Source organism: Citrus sinensis, chromosome 9 (genome assembly GCF_022201045.2).
Source record: "Citrus sinensis cultivar Valencia sweet orange chromosome 9, DVS_A1.0, whole genome shotgun sequence".
Classification (NCBI taxonomy): Eukaryota; Viridiplantae; Streptophyta; class Magnoliopsida; order Sapindales; family Rutaceae; genus Citrus; species Citrus sinensis.
In genome coordinates, this window is record NC_068564.1 from 6,967,221 (window position 1) to 6,985,629 (window position 18,409).

Genomic DNA, 18,409 nt, shown 5'->3' on the forward strand with positions numbered 1-18,409 from the left:
GTAGCAAAACAAACCCATGTTAATTATAAAGGTGGTGTTTTTCTCATCCTGCTCGTCCATGGGTATCTGATTGTATCCCGAAAAGGCATCCATGAAGCTGAGCAGACTGTGACCCGCTGTCGAGTCCACCAATTGGTCTATCTTTGATAGAGGAAAACTGTCTTTCGGGCATGCCTTATTAAGATCGGTGAAATCCACACACATTCTCCATTTCCCGTTGGCCTTCTTCACCAGTACTACATTGGAAATCCACTCCGGGTACTTGGCCTTCCTTATAAATCCTGCTTTCAACAGCTTCTCCACCTCGGTGTTTATGGCCTCGTACCTTTCCTGGTTAAAGCATCTCATCTTCTGTCTCACCGGCCTCGCCCCTTTCTTGATTGCCAACTTGTGGCAAGCTACCTTGCGATCAATTCCTGGCATGTCCTCGTGAGACCAGACGAATATATCTGCATGAGACTATAGGCACTTTACCAGCTCGCCTTTTGCTGTCCCGGCCAGTCCTGATCCGATCTTAACCACTCTGCTCGGGTTGCTTCTGCTTACAACAATCTCTTCTAGCTTTTTAACAGGTTCTTGGCGACCCTTTTTAGAATCTCTTGGATTATCCAGAGAAGTAACCTGTAGTGTCTCCTTGGCTGCTGTAGCATAACAGCTCCTTGCCATCCTCTGGTCGCCTTTTACTACGCCTACCACTCCATTTACTCTGTACTTTAGCGCTAAGTAATGCGTTGATATAACGCATTGGCTTATCCTCATGAACGGTCTCCCAAATATCATCTGGTAAGGGCTTCTTTCCTCTACCACGACAAAGTCCAGCATCACCGTTCTTTTAAACGGCTTTGTCCCCACAGTAATCGGGAGTTCAATGATCCCCATGGGAGTTAACCGTCACCCTCCAAATCCTTTTAAGGATGTATTCGTCCGCCCCAGCTTTAAGTCTGAAATCTCCATATCATCTAGGGCTGACTTAAACAGAATGTCAACTGAGCTGCCCGTGTCCACCAGTATTCGCCGCAATTCTGTACTAGCTACCAATGCTTTAATCACCAGTGCATCCTCATGAGGATACAAAATACCCTCTTCGTCATCCTCCATCCACATAATGGGAACTTGCCGTACTTTCGCCCTCTTGGCTGCTGGCAAATTTAGAAGCACCTCTTTGCCAGTCATGGCGTATCTCCCATAGTTCTTCCGTGCTTTGTTCGAATCCCCGGCCAATGTTGACCCCCCTCCTATCACATGGATGGTCGGCTGTTCACGTTCCAGATCCCTCTGAACTTCTTCATCCCACGTATCCTGGGATTCAATGACCGGGGACACTCCCTCTACATACTTGTCCAAGTACTGGTTCCTTACTAAATCCTCCACCTGAATCTTCAGGTCACGACATTGGCCGATAGTGTGACCGTGAGTGTCGTGGAATTTACAGAATCTGCTCTTATCCCGTCGGTGAGCTGGTTTTGTTATAGGGGCTGGAGGGTACAACAGGCCTCGTCCTTCGATCCTCTCATACAATTCCTCCATGGAGATCTTTAATGGAGTATACTGTCTATATGCCAAGCTCTGGTCTACCAGCTGAACTGCTCGGCTATCATGAATATCGTCTCGGGCTGGTATAGTCGCTAGTTGATCTGGTCGCCCAGCCCTGGAACTGATTGCATGTAACGCTCTGGGAGTGTTGTGATAAGGGTGGGTAGCCCTCTGCCTGAATTCTCGTTGCCGCTCCGGGAATGGGGGGCGCGGAGGTTGGGCCCGGCTGTGTTGGAACTGTTGTGGTCTCTGAGCCATGGGGTATGGGTGGGACCGAGCTGATATTCCACCCATAACTGATGATTCCCCAGCTCGCTTTCCCGATCCGCTCCGGTTTGGGGCTCTCCGTTTTTTTCGCCTCAACTCTTCCAGCTGTTCACTCTTTATCCTTGCCGATTTCTCCTCTTCGATTTCTATATCTTGCCTCGCCTGGTCATACCCCGCCGAATAATTCTGCACCAAGGGGCTTCTTAAGTTATACCACAACCGGCCGATTCTTACACCTTCTTTTAGTCCCCTCAACCCCTGCGGGTGATTAAAAGCTCCCAGATCTAGCACGGCCCGATGATATCGCTTTACAAAATTCCGAAGGGACTCATGCTCTTCCTGTTTCATCCCCATCAGTTCCATCATATCGTCCTCTGGGGCTACTGCTCTTCTGAACTGTTCAGCCAACTCTTGGCACATCTGCTCGTACCCTTTTATACCTCCTCGGGGTAGCTTGCGGTACCATTCTCGGGCTCGCCCCTCGAGTGTCAGCGGGAACACCCTGCACCTCTGAGCTGGTGTCAACCCCTGCACCCCCGCCATGTCATTGAAACGCTCAATATGCACCAGAGGGTCACTTCGACCGGAGTATTTGAGGTCGGGGAAGCGGAAATCTCTTGGGATTACTGTACCCATGATCTCGGTTGATAACGGAGATTCTTCATCCAGCATTATCCTCCAGCTCGGGGGCTTTCTCTTGCCCTGTATCTCCTCCATCACCTGCGCCAGTCTGCGCACCTCCCCCTCCAATTCTACGGCACGGTCAGGATCACGTGCAGCTATCTGGTCTCGTTCCAGCTCGGCATTGTGTAACCGCTGTCTGAGCTCTCCTTCATCAACACTGGCCCCCCGGCCGTTGACTTCCAGTACCCGTCCGGGGAGAGGCTAGTCCCTCCCTTCATCTACTCGCTCTCCTGGAACCCGACCAGTGCTTCTGTGGGGATGCACTCCGTTAGGTTGGTCTGCCGGCGGAGGGATTTCCTCGACTCTACGCCTCCGGAGGTTGGGTTCTGCTCCAACATCATCTCTTCCCACGAGGGTTTCACTATCCCTTCTGCGCTCATCCCTCAGCTCATACAGTATGGTCGCGAGAGTATCCATTTGTTTCTCCATCCGTTCCAATCGATCTTGCATCATCCTCTCCCGGGCTTCATTTGCAATTTCTCGAAGAGTGATTGTCTCTCCAGCTTCGTTATCTTCCCTCAAAGCGTCCTTCCTTGGCACATCTATGTCTAATCGTTCGTTGTTTCTTCGGTGACTACTAGTTCGGTGGTAACTTTTTATCCAGCTCCCCACAGACGGCGCCAAAATGTGGATGCTGAAATCTGCTCGCCCTTTGACCGACTAGATTCTTTCACCAACGTTTGTGTTATCAACTGTTGCTCGAACTACTGGGGTTGGAATCACCCTCCTTTCTCTTACTAGACCTGCATTCACCAAAAACAGATCAGAGACGCCGGTGGTTTTGCCGGCGTAAACCCTCCGATGCCTAAGTTAGCACAAGGTGTTTACGAGAAAACAGTGCAATTTGGATTCAAGAAGTTTGTTCGAAATTGGTAAGAAAATGGCCTGGTTGCAATTTGGCAGCGTTTTCCCTCTCTCAGTTTTTCTGTCCCTGTCTTCATCAATTTCTTCCTCTTTTATAGCCATTGTCCCACGTTTTCGTTTACCTTTCATCCCTCCTTTTTCGGGTAGTGGCGGCCCCTCATGGGACTCTAACTGCTACATTAGGGGTAAACGTGAGGCCCCGCGTCTCCCGTAACGGTTATGTGAAAAGCGCAACTACCGTGATTCTGTGGGATCGTGTTCCCGCTTTTTTGGGGGATGGGTGTTGGCTCGGCATATAACCCTGGTCGGTGTATTTCTCCGGTTGGCACTCGTCTCTAGTCGGCTCGTGTTTGTCCCGCGTTCTGCTCGTACCACTTGGCTAAGGTGATCCATGCCAGTGCTGAAATGGTAGCATGGCCGACCTGATGCTTTTATTTACTTAACAGGGCGTGTGGGTATTCTTCTCAGATTTAACACTTTCAATCTCAAAGGCCTCACATCAATAAACTTAGACCAATTTAAAAACGAGAGAAGAAAATAAGCTTCGCCCGTTTCTTCCAATAATGCTTCAGTCAACGATAATTCAACACAACAACTTACACCGGATTATCCAGGATTCCAATCTCTCCCCAGATTCGTTTCTATCTTATCTACAACTTATTAACTTAATTCCATTTATCACCTATCCTAATATTTTCGACCCAAGATTTTGATAATAATAAGTGACTATTTCATCCGTGAACATATATCTTTAATGGATTTTGACGCAAAATTTTGATAAATATTAATAAGTTAGATAATTCAATCGTTACTCAAATTAATAGAAACCAAATTAATCATTTTTAATCTTCTGTTTTTCTTGTTAGGATTAAGAATTTAATTGAAATCAAATTAGAAGTTATTTGTTAAATATATGAAGCCTGAAATTTTATTAATTTCATACCTTTTCTAAAATTTGCTTGTTTGTTTTTTGAAACTTATGTTTGATTTTCAGATATTTATATCTGAATAGAAAAAGTAAATTTTTGTAACTTTTATCTAAGGGGGAAAATGTCTGAATGACAAGTAAATATTATAATCCAAAAATATCTCTGTAAAATAACTTATCTCCTAAACTATAAATTTTAATTTTTTTTAATTTACAAGGACATACATATTAAATAACTAAATTTAGGATTTTTTTATTGTAAAAATAAATAAGATGCCACTTAAAATTCAAATATTTAAAAAAGAAAAAAAACATATCATTTAGATTTTTGTAGTCAGACACATTCAAATTTTAGAAAAATTCAGACCTATTTAAATTTCAGACAAAAAAAAAATGCAACCTTAGTCAATTTTTAAGGTACAAATATAGACCTACTATTAATCTAGAACACAAATGATTCTCTATTTAAAATTGAAGAAACTCTATTCATATCAGTGTTAATAAAATATTTTTTTAAAAAATTGAAAATAAATTTGATTAGTTATATTGATCACAATAAAAAAAATAAAATAAAAAATGTACACTTCAGAATTTTTTATTAGAACTTGTGTTTCTTCTGTCAAAATAGAACAAGTTACCTTCAATTTGCTTGCTTCGCGATCTGATATCATGTTAGTTAGAATCAAACTTCGATCTCGATCAAGAATCAAGATCAAACATTTATCTATTGACGAATGGTAAATCCAATGGTCCAAATTTTTCTAGAAAAATAAGACACGGAAGTAATTAATCCCCACAGGACAGATAAGCACCCTCCGAATCTGACAAGCTTAAAATTGCTGCAGATTCTCTCTAATCAATCTGCATCGGAAGAAAGCCTACCTGCCATTTGCCAAATAAATATATTTTATTATTTCTCAATCAATCCAATTGTCTTAATTCTTAAAAAAGAAAAAGATAAAAAAAAAATTCAATCAATCGAACCCACCATGATTAATTTTTTTAACGTATATTTGAGACACTTTTTTCTTATCACTAAATTCTTCCTTTTTTTTGGCAACAATAAATAATGTTTTAATTAATTCTAAAATGATTTTTTTTCTATTTATTAATTAACATAAAATTAAAATATATGTTGGTGGAATTTTTTTTCGAAGAGGACTATTTATAAAAAGATCAAGCCAATATAGACAACTTGGAATCTAGATTATTCAAACTATTTATGTAAGTCTTTTTTTTTTCTTGGAGTTTCTTTATTCTTTTTATAATAAAAGTATAACTTTGTGATTAATTTTCAGGATTTTGATCAGAAGCGCACAAGATGCATGTCAATTTTTCATTGGATAGGTTGTAGGATGGTGACACGTGTCACTATCATGTGCACGAGGATGCACATATATCAGCCCTCTAATTTTGAATTAGATGCATGAGTTTAATATTTGTAGCTAATGACATCCAAACTAAATCCCCAATTTTGTTCACCTTCTCAAGTAAGGATAATTTTGAATTTGTATCCAATTGACCCCTAACCCCTACTCAAAGAAATGAAATACCCGTATAACATCGAATTGAACTTGAACTTTCAGATTCATATAATTGTGAAACAAGCTCAATTAATTGTCTTCCCAGATAGTTGAGCTATGGAGGGGGAGTTGAAACAGGAGCTGTTTGCTACGAGCATGCCAACTGTTTGATAAAATGCATCAATGAACAAATTCTTGGCAAGTCGGCGGTTCTACAGCATGGAAGACACCAACAACAAGGCATGATACTGAGAGGTCTTCAAGTCTCCAAAATCAGAGAAGATCAATGGACAAGATTGAGAGCCAAGCATCAAGGGTCAAGATTGATTGTAGAATAAAACAATAGTGCACAACATACCTTATCATCTTCGCATTCTAGCTACATCAATTATTCTCTTTGCACTTTTTTTTTGAACCCTTAGCTTCAGTTTCTGTAAATTAATCTCTTTCACAGTACTTCGGTACTTACGATTTTAACACGACAGACAAAAAAGCATAATTTTTTTAATTATTTCACTCTTATATATGTCCCAGTTGTCATTCTAAATTCTTTTTGCTATTTGTGTGTGGAAACAGAAAACAGAGGACAGAAGGCGCCCTCGGGATGAAGGAAAGGAATGTTTGAGCCTTTATGGGACTCGAACTTTTGCTCTAAACAAAAGCTGAGGACAACAAACCTTCCAACAGGTGTCCAAAGCATTGGTGGCAGTGAGAAACACTTCTTGAACTTGAAGTTTTGTTTAATAAATTAAATCATATTCTTTTAGTGTAGTTTGACTTCTTAGAGTGCAACCAAACCACTATTCTACCTAAACACATGCAAAAAAAAGAAAAAGAGAAAGTATAAAACAAAGATCATCAGTAGCATTTCTTGGAAGAACTAAATCAACTCAGTCCATGGAAACAAGATGACTGCAACAGTTTTCTCAAGAAAAAAAAAATCAAAGGAAAAGATATAAGGTTCTTACACTTATTACATGAATTCGATTTAACTATCAATGAAAGCAAACGAAATTAACTTAAATTTCCTATCCTTTTACTCAATGTGTCTCTTATCTTGAGTAATCCTGTAACAATATCTTTTGCATTAATCCTCTTTTCCGGTGATTCCATTGTACACTCCAGAGCCAAACTAAAGATAGACAACAGACATTGCTCCTTTGCTGCAGAATGTTTTTCCTCTCCACTTAGCAGAGTTTTGTCCACAACTTCCACTAATGAAGTAGGAAGCAAGTCATTAACCCAATGCTTTAAGCTCAATTCTCCAACAAAAATTTCATCTGTGGGTTTTTTCTGGGTAAAAGTTTCCATCAACATAATCCCATAGCTGTAAACATCACTTTTTGTAGATACTTCTCCTTCTATGCCGTACTCTATGAATCAAATTAATTTCACAATTAGATAAATAATCAATAACATTTTGATGTGAGGATCGTAAAAATCAATAAGTTGCAAAATTTAAAATGAACTAAAAAAAAAAAGTTGTTTGAAGCAAACCTGGTGCCATATAACCTATAGTGGCAAGGGTTTTTGTTCGCATCGTAGACTCATCCTCTCCACTTAAAAGCTTTGCTATGCCAAAATCACTCAAATGAGCAACCATATTTTCATCCAACAATACATTACTAGGCTTTAAGTCACAATGAATAATAGGAGTTGAATGATCGAAGTGGAGATATTCTAAAGCTGATGCAACGTCAATCATTATGTTCAACCTTCGAAAAATATTCAGCACGTAATTGCTCGAATGCAACCAATCCCCCAAGCTCCCGTTGGACATGTATTCTAGGACTAATGCTTTGAAGTCATCGTTCGAGCAACTGCTGATAACTTTGATAAGGTTTCGATGGCGAATATTTTTTAACACTTCACATTCAGCCTCAAAACTCTTCAATGCGCTTGGACATTGCTGGTGAAACACTTTTATTGCAATCTTCATCCCATCTTCAAGTCTTGCTCTATAAACGGAACCTAAACCTCCTCTGCCAATTATGTTGTTTTCAGCAAAATTATCTGTTGCTCGTAAAAGTTCTAAGTATGAAAATCTTCTTAGTGTTGCTTGTGATGACAAGATACCATCATTTGACAACACTGTGCTTCCCTTTCCACATTCAATAAGCTTAGATTTGAGAGCTAGAGTGATTGCTATTGTTAGAGCAATACTCAATGGCAAAACAATCACAATGAGAAGTATCTTTTTCCTTGATTTATGTTCTGTCCTCGGCTTGCTAACTTTGCATGGTTGGACTTGAAGATTTGGTAAACCACACAATAACTCATTTCCCACAAATGACTCAGCTGTGAAGTTGGCAAAAATTCCTCCACTAGGAATCTCACCTTCTAGTTTATTGAAAGAGAGATTTAACTCTCGAAGGTAAAAGAGTTTCTCCATGGATGTTGGAATAGACCCAGAGATTTTATTATTTGACAAATTCAAAACTTCTAAACTTATCAAGTCACCAAATGATTCAGGAATTGGGCCTTCCAATCTATTATATGCTAGGTCCATAATTTGAAGATCTTTCAGTCCTCCAATTGTGGCTGGGATATCACCGGATAAGTTATTTTTTGATAAGTTTATTTCTAGAAGCACCTTCAAATTTCCTATGTCTAAAGAAAGAGGACCAACCAAGAAATTTGATGAAAAGTCAAAGAACAAGATGTATTTTAGGCTCCAGAAGGTTGAGGGAATAACAGAAGTAAACCTATTGGACCCTAAGTAGAGAGATTTCAGAGAAGTGAGGTTACTTAAGCATGAAGGTATAGATCCTGAAAGCTTATTGCCAAATAAGACCAATTCATTCAGCCTACCTAGATGGCAAAGCTCATCTGGGAATGAACCTACCAACATATTGAATGCAAGATATAAGCCTTGGAGTTTCTGTAGTAGGCCGAGTGTAATTGGAATTGGTCCAGTCAATTTATTGCGTTCTAATACTAAGGTCAACAAGTTGCTTAAATTGCTAACTGCTTCCGGAATGTTGCCACTAATACTGCAATTGGCGATGACAAGTGTTTCCAAAGACTTAGAAAGATTACCTATTGAACTTGGAAGGATACCGTCGAGTGGATTGCCTCCTAAGTTTAAGAATCTTAATTTCTTGCAATTTGCCAAAGAGGAAAGAAAGCTCAATTTTGAGGTTGAAGATTTCAAGTAATTATTAGCCAAGCTGAGCCTCAAAAGGCTTCTCAAATTACCAATTGTGTTTGGAATGAAGCCCGAAAATGTGTTCTCTCCCAACGCTAGAACGGTGAGCTTAGAAGCATTGGTGATGGAACTAGGAATGGTTCCAGAAAATCTATTATGTGCCAACTCAAGAAACTCAACAGTTGGAAGTGAAAGGTCTATTCTTGATGGTAGACTTCCACTGAGAGAGTTATCCATGAGGATAAGTACCTTCAGTGTTGACATGTTGAAGATTGGAGCTGGTAACACACCAACTAGGTTGTTCATTCCAAGCACTAAAGCCTCTAGATTTCGAAGATTAGCGATTTCGTGGGGTATCTCACCTGGCAAATTAACATAGATGCAAAAAAATCTCTGTTACAAGATCTTATCTAAAGTATTCAAGAAAAATAACAAGTGAGAAATTAAAATATTTACATAGTATTATGAACATACCGTGGAGTTTGTTGCATAATAGAGATATCCCTTTGAGCATAGTCAAGTTGCCGATTTCTTTTGGTATTGCACCGGATAAATTATTGAACTGCAACAATAATATTTGCAGAGTTTTGCACTTTGATAAAGCAGAAGGAATTTTGCCATGAAACATGTTTTTTTTTAAGAAAAGGGCTTTCAAATAAGGAAGATAGTTGCAAATATTTTTCGGAAGCTCACCAGAAAATCTGTTATTGGTCAAACGAATTTCTACTATTGAAGACATGTTGAAGACGAAGGAAGACACCGAACCAGAGAGCTGGTTATCAGTGAAGTCAAGAAATTTTAGCGTATGCATTGTGTAGATGGAGGAGGGAACGTTTCCAGAAAGCTTGTTATGACTAAGATTAAGCGTTGTGAGTGAAGAGAGGTTTCCAAGTTGAGGAGGGATGGTGCCTTGTAGATTGAATTGAGAAATATCTAAGGCTGCGACTCTATGGCTATTGACATCACAAGTGATGCCAATCCAGGTACAAACAGAGGTATTCGAGGTCCAATTATGGGCAAAAAGGTTGGTCGGATCATAAATTATATGATCTTTCAGGGCAAGAAGAGCTTGTTGGTCTGTGGTAATATTGTTGCTTGCTGCTGCTGCTGCTACAACAACCAAGCAAAGAAGCAGGAAGTGGGTTAATGACACAGTGATCATACTGAGACTAAAGTTTCTCTCCCTGAAAGATTGCTTTGTTTGTTAGCGGTTAATTTGGTAATGCAAGGTGTTTCGATTGCTGAACATATATATAATGCAAATGTCAATCTCGTGGTGTTTGTGATTGTGATTAAGCAAGACTGGAAGAGATGAGCTGGCTGGTAGTATTCACATCACTCAGTGCCCGTCAATTAAGGTACTTGTTTTTTTGTAATGGCGCCATCTCATCAAGTCAAGAAGAAAATGATGCATTAGTTTTGCTATCAATGCTCAATTGTTATTATCTTCTTTCTTTGGCGAGTTTGCTGTAGCCACAAACTTCCATTTTAGATAATTGATTCTACAGGAAAGTGAATAGTATAGAAATTGACATATTTGTCTTGTATTTGTGTTTGTGTGAAATTAGAATTCTCTCTTGATATAATTTTTCTGACTAAATATACTTACATGATTGATAGTTAATAAATTAAAATATAATAAATAAGTAAATATTGATTGTACACAAATAAAATTACATTTGTTTCAAAAAAATTTCAGAACTCAAATATTATAAGATTATAAGAGAATCCTTTCCATGAGAATGAAATTTTTATATATTTCTTTTCGTGTCTTCAATTTTAAATTTTAAGGACCTAATGATATAAATTTGAGTTGTCAAATATTGATATTTTCGTATTTAATACTATATTAAGCATTAATTATTATATTTTTTTTAAAGGGAGGGTATATGCACCCATAAAAAATGCTGTCGCAGAAGTTTTTAGTTAATTTTTTAGTAAATCGGAAAAAAAATTAATTTTTACATGCTATAAAAATTTTATATTGCCAAAAAATAACCGCAATAATTCTTATGGACCGATTTTTCTTTGACATCCACTTCTGCAAGCACCCTTTCTCTTCAACTTTCTCCAATTATTTGATCATTAAGGTTATTTTCAACAACCAAAAAGTTAAATGAAGCAAAAAAAATGAATTAGTTTTTCAATGGAGATCATCAGCCATTGCCTTGTTAAAATGATATCATTATGTCGAGTGGATTGTATGAGTATAATATACAAGTCAATTGTTATTATCTTCTTTCTTTGGCCTTTTTTGTGGCCACAAACTTGCATTTTAGATAATTGATTCTACAGGTAAGTGAAGCGTATAGAAATTAACATATTTGCGTGTGCGTGGGATCAAGATTCTCCCTTGATATGATATTTCTAAGTAGATATACTCACACGATTGATAGTTAATGAATAAAAATATAATAAATAAGTAAATATTGATTGTACACAAATAAAATTACATTTGTTTTAAAAAATCTTTCAAATATTTTAAGATTATAAAATTTATATATATTTATATATTTCATTCTATGTCTTCAATTTTAAATTTTAAGGACCTAATGATATAAATTTGTGTAGTCAAATATTGATATTTTCGTATTTAATATTATATTAAGTATTAATTATTATATTTTTTTAAAAGGGAGGGTACATGCACCAACAAAAAATGCTATCGCCAAAGTTTTTAATTAATTTTTTAGTAAATTGGAAAAAATCAATTTTTATTTGCTGAAAATTTTTTATATTGCCAAAAAATTAATAACCACAATAATTCTTATAGACTGATTTATCTTTGCACCCACTTCTGCAAGCACCCTTTCTCTTCAATTTCTCCTTTATTTTTGGCACATAAATTTGTTAAATGTTCTTTACTCTTTCTCCAGTTATTTGAAAATTAAGGCTATTTTCAACAACCAAAAAGTTAAATAAAACAAAAGAATTGAAGTAGTTTTTCAGTGGAGATCATCAAGCATTTATTAAAATGAAATCATTATGTAGAGTGGATTGTATGAATATAAAAAACAAGTCATTTTACTTTCCATAAAAACCAAGAGTTGAAAGTCAAAATTAGAATTTCAGCAAGAGTATTTCCATAAAAACCAAGAATTTCCATAAAAATATTACTGCTATTGTTTATTGTTTTTTTTCATCATTTTAGCAACTGACAAGTAAATTTCAAATGATGTATCACTCATCAACATTGTTGTAATGATTGCAATTGTTAGTTAACTCATTCTTCCTAATTTTTATATATATTTTTTTCTTCTGCAAAACTACCATAAATCAAAGGTGTCACAATTTAAAAAAAATAAAAAAAGCATCTAAAATCATCAAAACCTAACTACAATGATCATGGTCATAACCTGTATATTTTACAAAAAAAAACTGCAAGTCACTTGCTCTTGCTGTACACACACCTGTGCCATATAACATTAAAGAGGGTCAATTTTACTAGCAATGAGATTCCTCTGCTTCATTTTATTCTCTGTTTGCCATTCAATATCCGCAATGAATAAATGAAGAGTTTATTGTAACAGTGTTTTTTTCAATCACAATATTGTGTTACTATTAAATATTCATCATAGGAGCCCAGGCTCTTTTCAATTATACTATACTACTCACAATCATAGAAGATCATTAAATCATCTTATAACATTAGATTCCTTGAGAATAAGCATTATAGTAAGCCACCAAATCTAGTCTTTGTTAAATTGGTCCTCCTTTCCACTAAAGCTAATGTAACCAAAAAACTAGAGCCATCACAGCTGGATGGTCTGGAGGACAGTAAGATTGTGTGCGCTGCTTAATCTTTTTATCACCATCACTTAAGGCAGCTACCTCAACTCTCTATATAGGTAACATCTATAGTCAAGAATCAAACAAAAAACAAAAGGTTTCCTCTTTCTTTCACTTGAAGTAAAAGCAAAAGCAAATCATGAGTTCATTAATCGCAGTACTATAAAAGAGTTTAGTATAAAATTCAGCTCAATAATAAATTCTAATCCAAAACACTGACCTCTTTCCTATGCTTGCATCGTATTAGTTTTTCTTTTGCAAGAGAAAAATCTTCTTCTCTTACCCATTTTTCTCGGAAAAAATAAAAGAATTTTGTGCATACATTAGCTTTTGTTCCACATGAATTTAAAATACGGATATCACTCAAACTTTAGGAAAAAAGGAAAAAAAAAGATGAAAAATAGTTTATTAAAGTTTGGTCTTTGAGCAATATTTCAAAACACCCACATAGGAAAATCAATAATTATGAATACATAATGTACCTGCATTTTAAAATACAAATTTGAAATTATAAAATAAAATTGTACCTTGTGAGTACCTCTCGACCACCAACTTCACTAATCCGTTAAACAACCCAATAAAAAGTGAAAATTAAAATAGTAATTTATAAATAAATAAATAATAATAATGAAAATCAATAGCCTTGTTCAATTTGTCGAAATGTATGCCGGTTAAATGGTGCGAAGCCAGTGGTCATCATTTTGAGCAAAACTGCAGCCTAGAGTTAAACATTTTGTGTCTGAAATTAGCAGTACTAGATTAGTATTTACGGGTTATCAAGCAGCAAATAAAATAGACAAATAAAATAGACAAGTAAGAAATAAAACAAAAAAATAATATGTGCATGTGTAATTTACTTCATAAATATTTTGTTTATGTTTATTTATGGTTATTTATAATTACCTATTGGTATGCTTTTTTTTAATCTTTTTTAATTTCTTTAAAGATTTTCATTCTTGCCCTCAGCTTGCAAAGGAAGTACTAAATTACTAACCCTACGGCATCCAAACTTAAAACTGTAAGGACTAAGGAGAAATCTCAATCAAGTAAAACAAAAATTAAAGAAAAAAATTCCCAATTGGATTTTGTTTTCTTAAACTATAGTAATCTATCCAACATGCCTTTTTGTTTTCCCCAAATTTAACCCCGTATTTTCTTATTTATATTTTGTTTTAGTATTCTCAAACAATTATTCCGATAATAAAAACTAATCTGCAGATTTTTTCATAGGTCGATGAAGTTTTGGTTATCAAAGTTTGAGGCTTTAAGAAGCCCAAAAAAAAAAAAAGAATAAAGAGATAGCAAAAATGTAGAGCAGAGCAACATCGCGTTGTGTTTATTTAAAAAGGAAAAAAAAAACTATTTTTATTGACATAAATATTATTGTATTTTTGCTTATACATCAATTCCAATGTTACAGTACGTACGATTTTCATAAAATAAAAAGTTTGCATGCAACAAATTATTCAGCGCGCGTAGAGAGAAGATAGCAATTAGCAAATTACTGTACAGACTAGTTAGGTTTTCACTATTTGTGTACTGTTTTAAACCTGATAAGAGTATCATTAGGATTTGTTTGGGGATAAAAAAGGAGATTAATTAATTAAGAAAATGGAATTGTTGGTGGGATTTGCTGAAGAGTTATGTGCACTCCTCATTTTTCTCCACCAGTCATCTTACTTGTAAAATGCAATGACCAAACTATCCTCACCAAAGCCTAGACATTTACTTGTGTATTCAAAGGCTATTTTGGGAAGACAAGCATAAAAAATTATAAAGGATAGTGAGCAAAAGAAGGAAACGGAAGAGAGGGGGAGGAATAAAAGAGGGGAGTGGGGCGTTACCTAGGGAACATGGCTACCTGCTTCTCTATTATGTTTCTTTAGGAGGCAGAAGGATTCGGCCAAGCTAAAAAAAAAAAAGAAATTCATTTTCATATTGGGATTGGGTTTTATTTTTGAGCTTTTGAACTTTATTTTTTGTTTTAAATAGAAATTATTTATTTTTATTATGGTAAACCTATAAACTGACTTGAGCGTCAGAAGGTTCACGCCGAAAAAATTTCTAGTGCCTCTTACCGTCTTTTGTGATTTCAGGTATTCGTAGGTTAATCGCTAGTGATTGCAGGACATCTTGACAATTGACCAGCCAATTCTCTACCAAATAAATTTAATGCTGGTGCAGTAATATGATATTAAGTCGCTAACCGACTAGATCAGATTTTGACATCAACATGATTGTTTTCTAATTCTCTAATCCATTTCCGCAAAGGAAAAAAAAAACAATTCAATAAACCTATGATTTCCTAATTCTAATCAGAAAAGTATTTATCATGATATAATTAGGATAAATGTTGTTTCACCCTGTACAAATTGAGTTAATTACCTAATAATTAATTCTAATTAGTCCATATATTTTTAAAAATGATTTAGAACACCCTTATTTAAAAAAAAAACATATTTCGTTGAAATTTCACAAAGAAATAAACTTTCTAGAATGGATATGAAGCAATCAAACAATATTCAATTAATAAATCAATTTAAACACTCCCAATAAATCAATACATGCATTAATTCCCAACAACTTCGAGTCGACGTAAGCACTTCCAATATATCTTTGCGAGTGTGTGCGTGCGTGTGTGTGTGTGTGTGTCAACAACATCAATCAACTTCCTTCAATTTTAATTTATAAAAAGATGATTATAATTAATAAAGATAAATAAAAAAAATATAAATTAAATAAGCAATCACAAGACATATAATTTAATGAGGAAATCTTTGATCTTTATAGGTCTTGTTTAGAATTGAGGTTGGGTAACTATAACTTTAAAGTTACAAAACTAAAAGATATGATAAACAGTAGCCGATATAGAACTTAGAAGTTAAGTTGATTTGATTTTATACTTGGATGATAAAAAAAAAATCTATTTAACTTCACTAATTTTGTCAAAATTATTATTTAACAATTATATTTAGCACATAGTATTAATTTTATTTGATAGTTGCAACTTTTTTCCAACAATAATTGTACATTAAAAGATATAACACCTCAGTACTAAATAAGATCATAATTTAAGGAAAAAAATTCCGACATGTAATTATATCCACGTGCAGATGAAACAATCACTATGATTGAAAACACTTGTGAAGCATCGCACTGGTAAACACTTTGTATCTAAATTATATTCCATCAACCCTCGCAATCCTCACAATTTTTTTCCATGTGAATCAAATGTTGAATTCTCTTCATGTGATATAAGAGTAATAGGATAATGGGTGTGTGGGTATTCTTCTCAGATTTAACACTTACAATCTCAAAGGCCTCACCTCAATAAACTTGTTTCTTCCAATAATGCTTCAGTCAACGTGAAGTCAACGAGAATTTAACACGACAACGTGCACCGGATTACCTAGGATTCCAATCTCTCCAAATCCATTTCTATCTTATCTACAACTTAATTCGATTTAGCACCTATCCAAAAATAACATCCATTCATCTATTTGGGAACTCAAAAGTAATGAAGTGACTCTTTCATCCTTGAACCTATATCATTAATAGATTTTGATACAAGATTTTGATAAATCTTAATAAATGAGATAATTCAATCTTTACTCCAATTAATAGAGGATCCACCTATGTTACAATAGTGGTATGGTACCAAATTAGTCGTTTTTAATCTTCAATTTTTCTTGTTAGGATTAAGAATTTAGTCAATTTTTAGATTTGGATATAGACCCACGATTAATCTAGAACGCAAATGATTCTCTTTTTTAAATTGAAGAAACGCTGTAATGGAGCAAACACACGATTTGCAGTTTACAATTTGAAAACATTATTTGGTGTAGTTGGATAGTAATTCACTTTACAATGACAAGGGGTTCGAATATTTTCATATCATTGTTAATAAAATATTTAAAAATAGATTTGACTAGTTAAATTGAACACAATAAAAAAAATATATACACTTAGAAATTTTTTATTAGAACTAGTGTTTATCAAAATAGAACAAGTTACTTTCAATTTGCTTGCTTCGCAATCTGAATCTGACATCATTTTGGTTAGAATCAAACTTCGATCTTAATCAAGAATCAAGATCAAACATTTATCTATTGAATAATGGGAAATCCAATGGTCCAGATTTTTCTAGAAAAATAAGACACAGAAGTGATCCCCACACGACAGATAAGCAGGTTCCGAATCTGACGAGCTTAAAATTGTTATATATTCTCTCTAATTAATCTGCATCAGAAGAAAGCCTAACTGCCGTTTGCCAAATAAATATATTTTATTATTACTCAATCAATCCAATTATGAATATGTGCTATCATTTAGGGAAACTTGAGGAATTTCTACAAAATTATTATGAACCAAGAAAAAAGAAAAGGCATCTAATACATTCAAAAGTAAATAAGATATTAGCCCAACAACTGTATATTTACATTAAAAATTGTAAATAAATAAATACCAAGAAAGAAGAGTAATATAAAACATTTCGTCAATGGCAGCATTAATTATTACTCTTCTCGGTGTTGTGTGCTTCCTTTTCTTCATTTCTATTCTCTAGTTATCATCCAATCTGGACAATTAATTCTAGCCAAGGTTAATTGTGTAAATATAGTAATTCTCTCGGTTTAAAAAGGGATCTCTATCAGTTGAAGAGTATGTGCGCAAATACAAGCATATCTGTGATTGTTTGGCTGCAATAAATAAACCAGTGAATGACTTCGATAAAGTCAAGACTTCAAACTTGCTCAGCTTTCAAAACCACCTTATCCCTCATTTAAGCAGTTTGTCATGGCCCTCGAAAATCATGAACAAACTCTTATTAATTTTGAAGAAGAAAAGAAGAATACAATCAATCTGGCTCAAGCCTTTTTTAGCCAACAAGGCAAGGGAAAAGGTCGTGGAAATGGAGGTTTCTTTAACTCAAAAGGTCGTGGTTTTACAGCAGCAGGAGGACAAAATTTGGCTGATTCAAGTGGTCAAAAAATCAACTACAATGGTGGAAAAAGTTGGAATAATAATGCAAGTCAGCCATGGCAAAAATCAAACAATAATCCAAGTCAACAAGGGCAACAATCATGGCAAGGAAATTCGGGACAACAGTGGCAGCAACCTCGACAAAATAATTCTGGACAGCCTTGGCACAAAATTCAGAATCAATCTAAACAACAAGCTGAGGAAGTCAATGAAGAAACTGTCATATGCCAAATTTGTCATTTACCGAAACATACAGCCATTGAATGTCGACGTAGGTATGACTACTCACATCTTACTGAGGAAATTCCACAAGCCTTAGCTGCAATGAACCTGGATGCAATTTTGAATTAGATGTATGAGTTTAATATTTGTAGCTAATGACACCCAAACTAAATCCCCAATTTTTATCACCTTCTCAAGTAAGGATAATTTTGAATTTGTATCCAATTGACCCCTAACCCCTACTCAAATAAATGAAATACCCGTATAACATCGAATTTTGAATAGTTAACTAAAAACTTAGAGGATATTTATGTAATTGATATGAAGATTTATCATAAGAGGGTGAGCTCGAGTCTTCACAACTACAGGTACTTGACTTTTCCCTGAAAATAGGAGTATTTTCCTTAAAGTAGTAATTACTTATAAAAAAAAAAAGAAGAAGGTAGTTTTAGCCATGCCGCACTAAAAAAT

At 35.2% G+C, this 18,409-nt stretch overlaps 3 protein-coding genes and 2 long non-coding RNA genes across 10 annotated transcripts in view; 2 read left to right on the forward strand and 3 right to left on the reverse strand.

The window, feature by feature from the left end:
- Positions 1-18,409, reverse strand: part of LOC102617533 (probable LRR receptor-like serine/threonine-protein kinase At3g47570) — an 80,894-nt gene that overhangs the window by 19,885 nt on the left and 42,600 nt on the right. The gene's annotated exons all lie outside the window — the stretch shown is intronic.
- The window catches only part of LOC102616934 (probable LRR receptor-like serine/threonine-protein kinase At3g47570), a 76,089-nt gene that overhangs the window by 19,334 nt on the left and 38,346 nt on the right, over positions 1-18,409 (reverse strand). For 2 of the 6 annotated variants that reach the window (XM_052433885.1, XM_052433884.1), the window contains one exon: positions 6,644-7,172. The exons of 1 other annotated variant lie outside the window; for it this stretch is intronic. In XM_052433885.1, coding sequence (XP_052289845.1) covers positions 6,814-7,172 — 359 coding nt within the window. In that variant the 3' untranslated portion in view covers positions 6,644-6,813. Of the gene's footprint in view, positions 1-6,643; positions 7,268-7,296; positions 8,505-18,409 lie in introns of those variants that run through there. 3 more of the 6 variants (XM_052433881.1, XM_052433880.1, XM_052433888.1) reach the window with 3 other exon arrangements.
- Positions 5,500-6,570, forward strand: LOC127899785 (uncharacterized). Its single transcript, XR_008051825.1, has 2 exons — positions 5,500-6,128; positions 6,376-6,570. It is a non-coding gene; the product is annotated as an uncharacterized LOC127899785 (long non-coding RNA).
- LOC127899782 (receptor-like protein 43) lies at positions 9,487-10,180 on the reverse strand. The gene is made up of 2 exons (XM_052433907.1): positions 9,641-10,180; positions 9,487-9,509 (listed from the first exon to the last, which is right to left on the reverse strand). The coding sequence occupies exons 1-2, from the start codon at positions 10,107-10,109 to the stop codon at positions 9,502-9,504; spliced, it is 477 nt and encodes a 158-aa protein (XP_052289867.1). The 5' UTR covers positions 10,110-10,180; the 3' UTR covers positions 9,487-9,501.
- Positions 9,690-18,409, forward strand: part of LOC127899784 (uncharacterized) — a 51,290-nt gene continuing 42,570 nt past the window's right edge. Inside the window, exon 1 of the long non-coding RNA XR_008051824.1 lies at positions 9,690-9,830. This is a non-coding gene — a long non-coding RNA (uncharacterized LOC127899784). The remainder of the gene's footprint in view (positions 9,831-18,409) is intronic.

What these genes read in the sequence shown, in the direction of transcription:
- LOC127899782 (XM_052433907.1), bottom strand. Translation starts at nt 10,109, where the DNA reads ATGATCACTGTGTCATTAACCCACTTCCTGCTTCTTTGCTTGGTTGTT.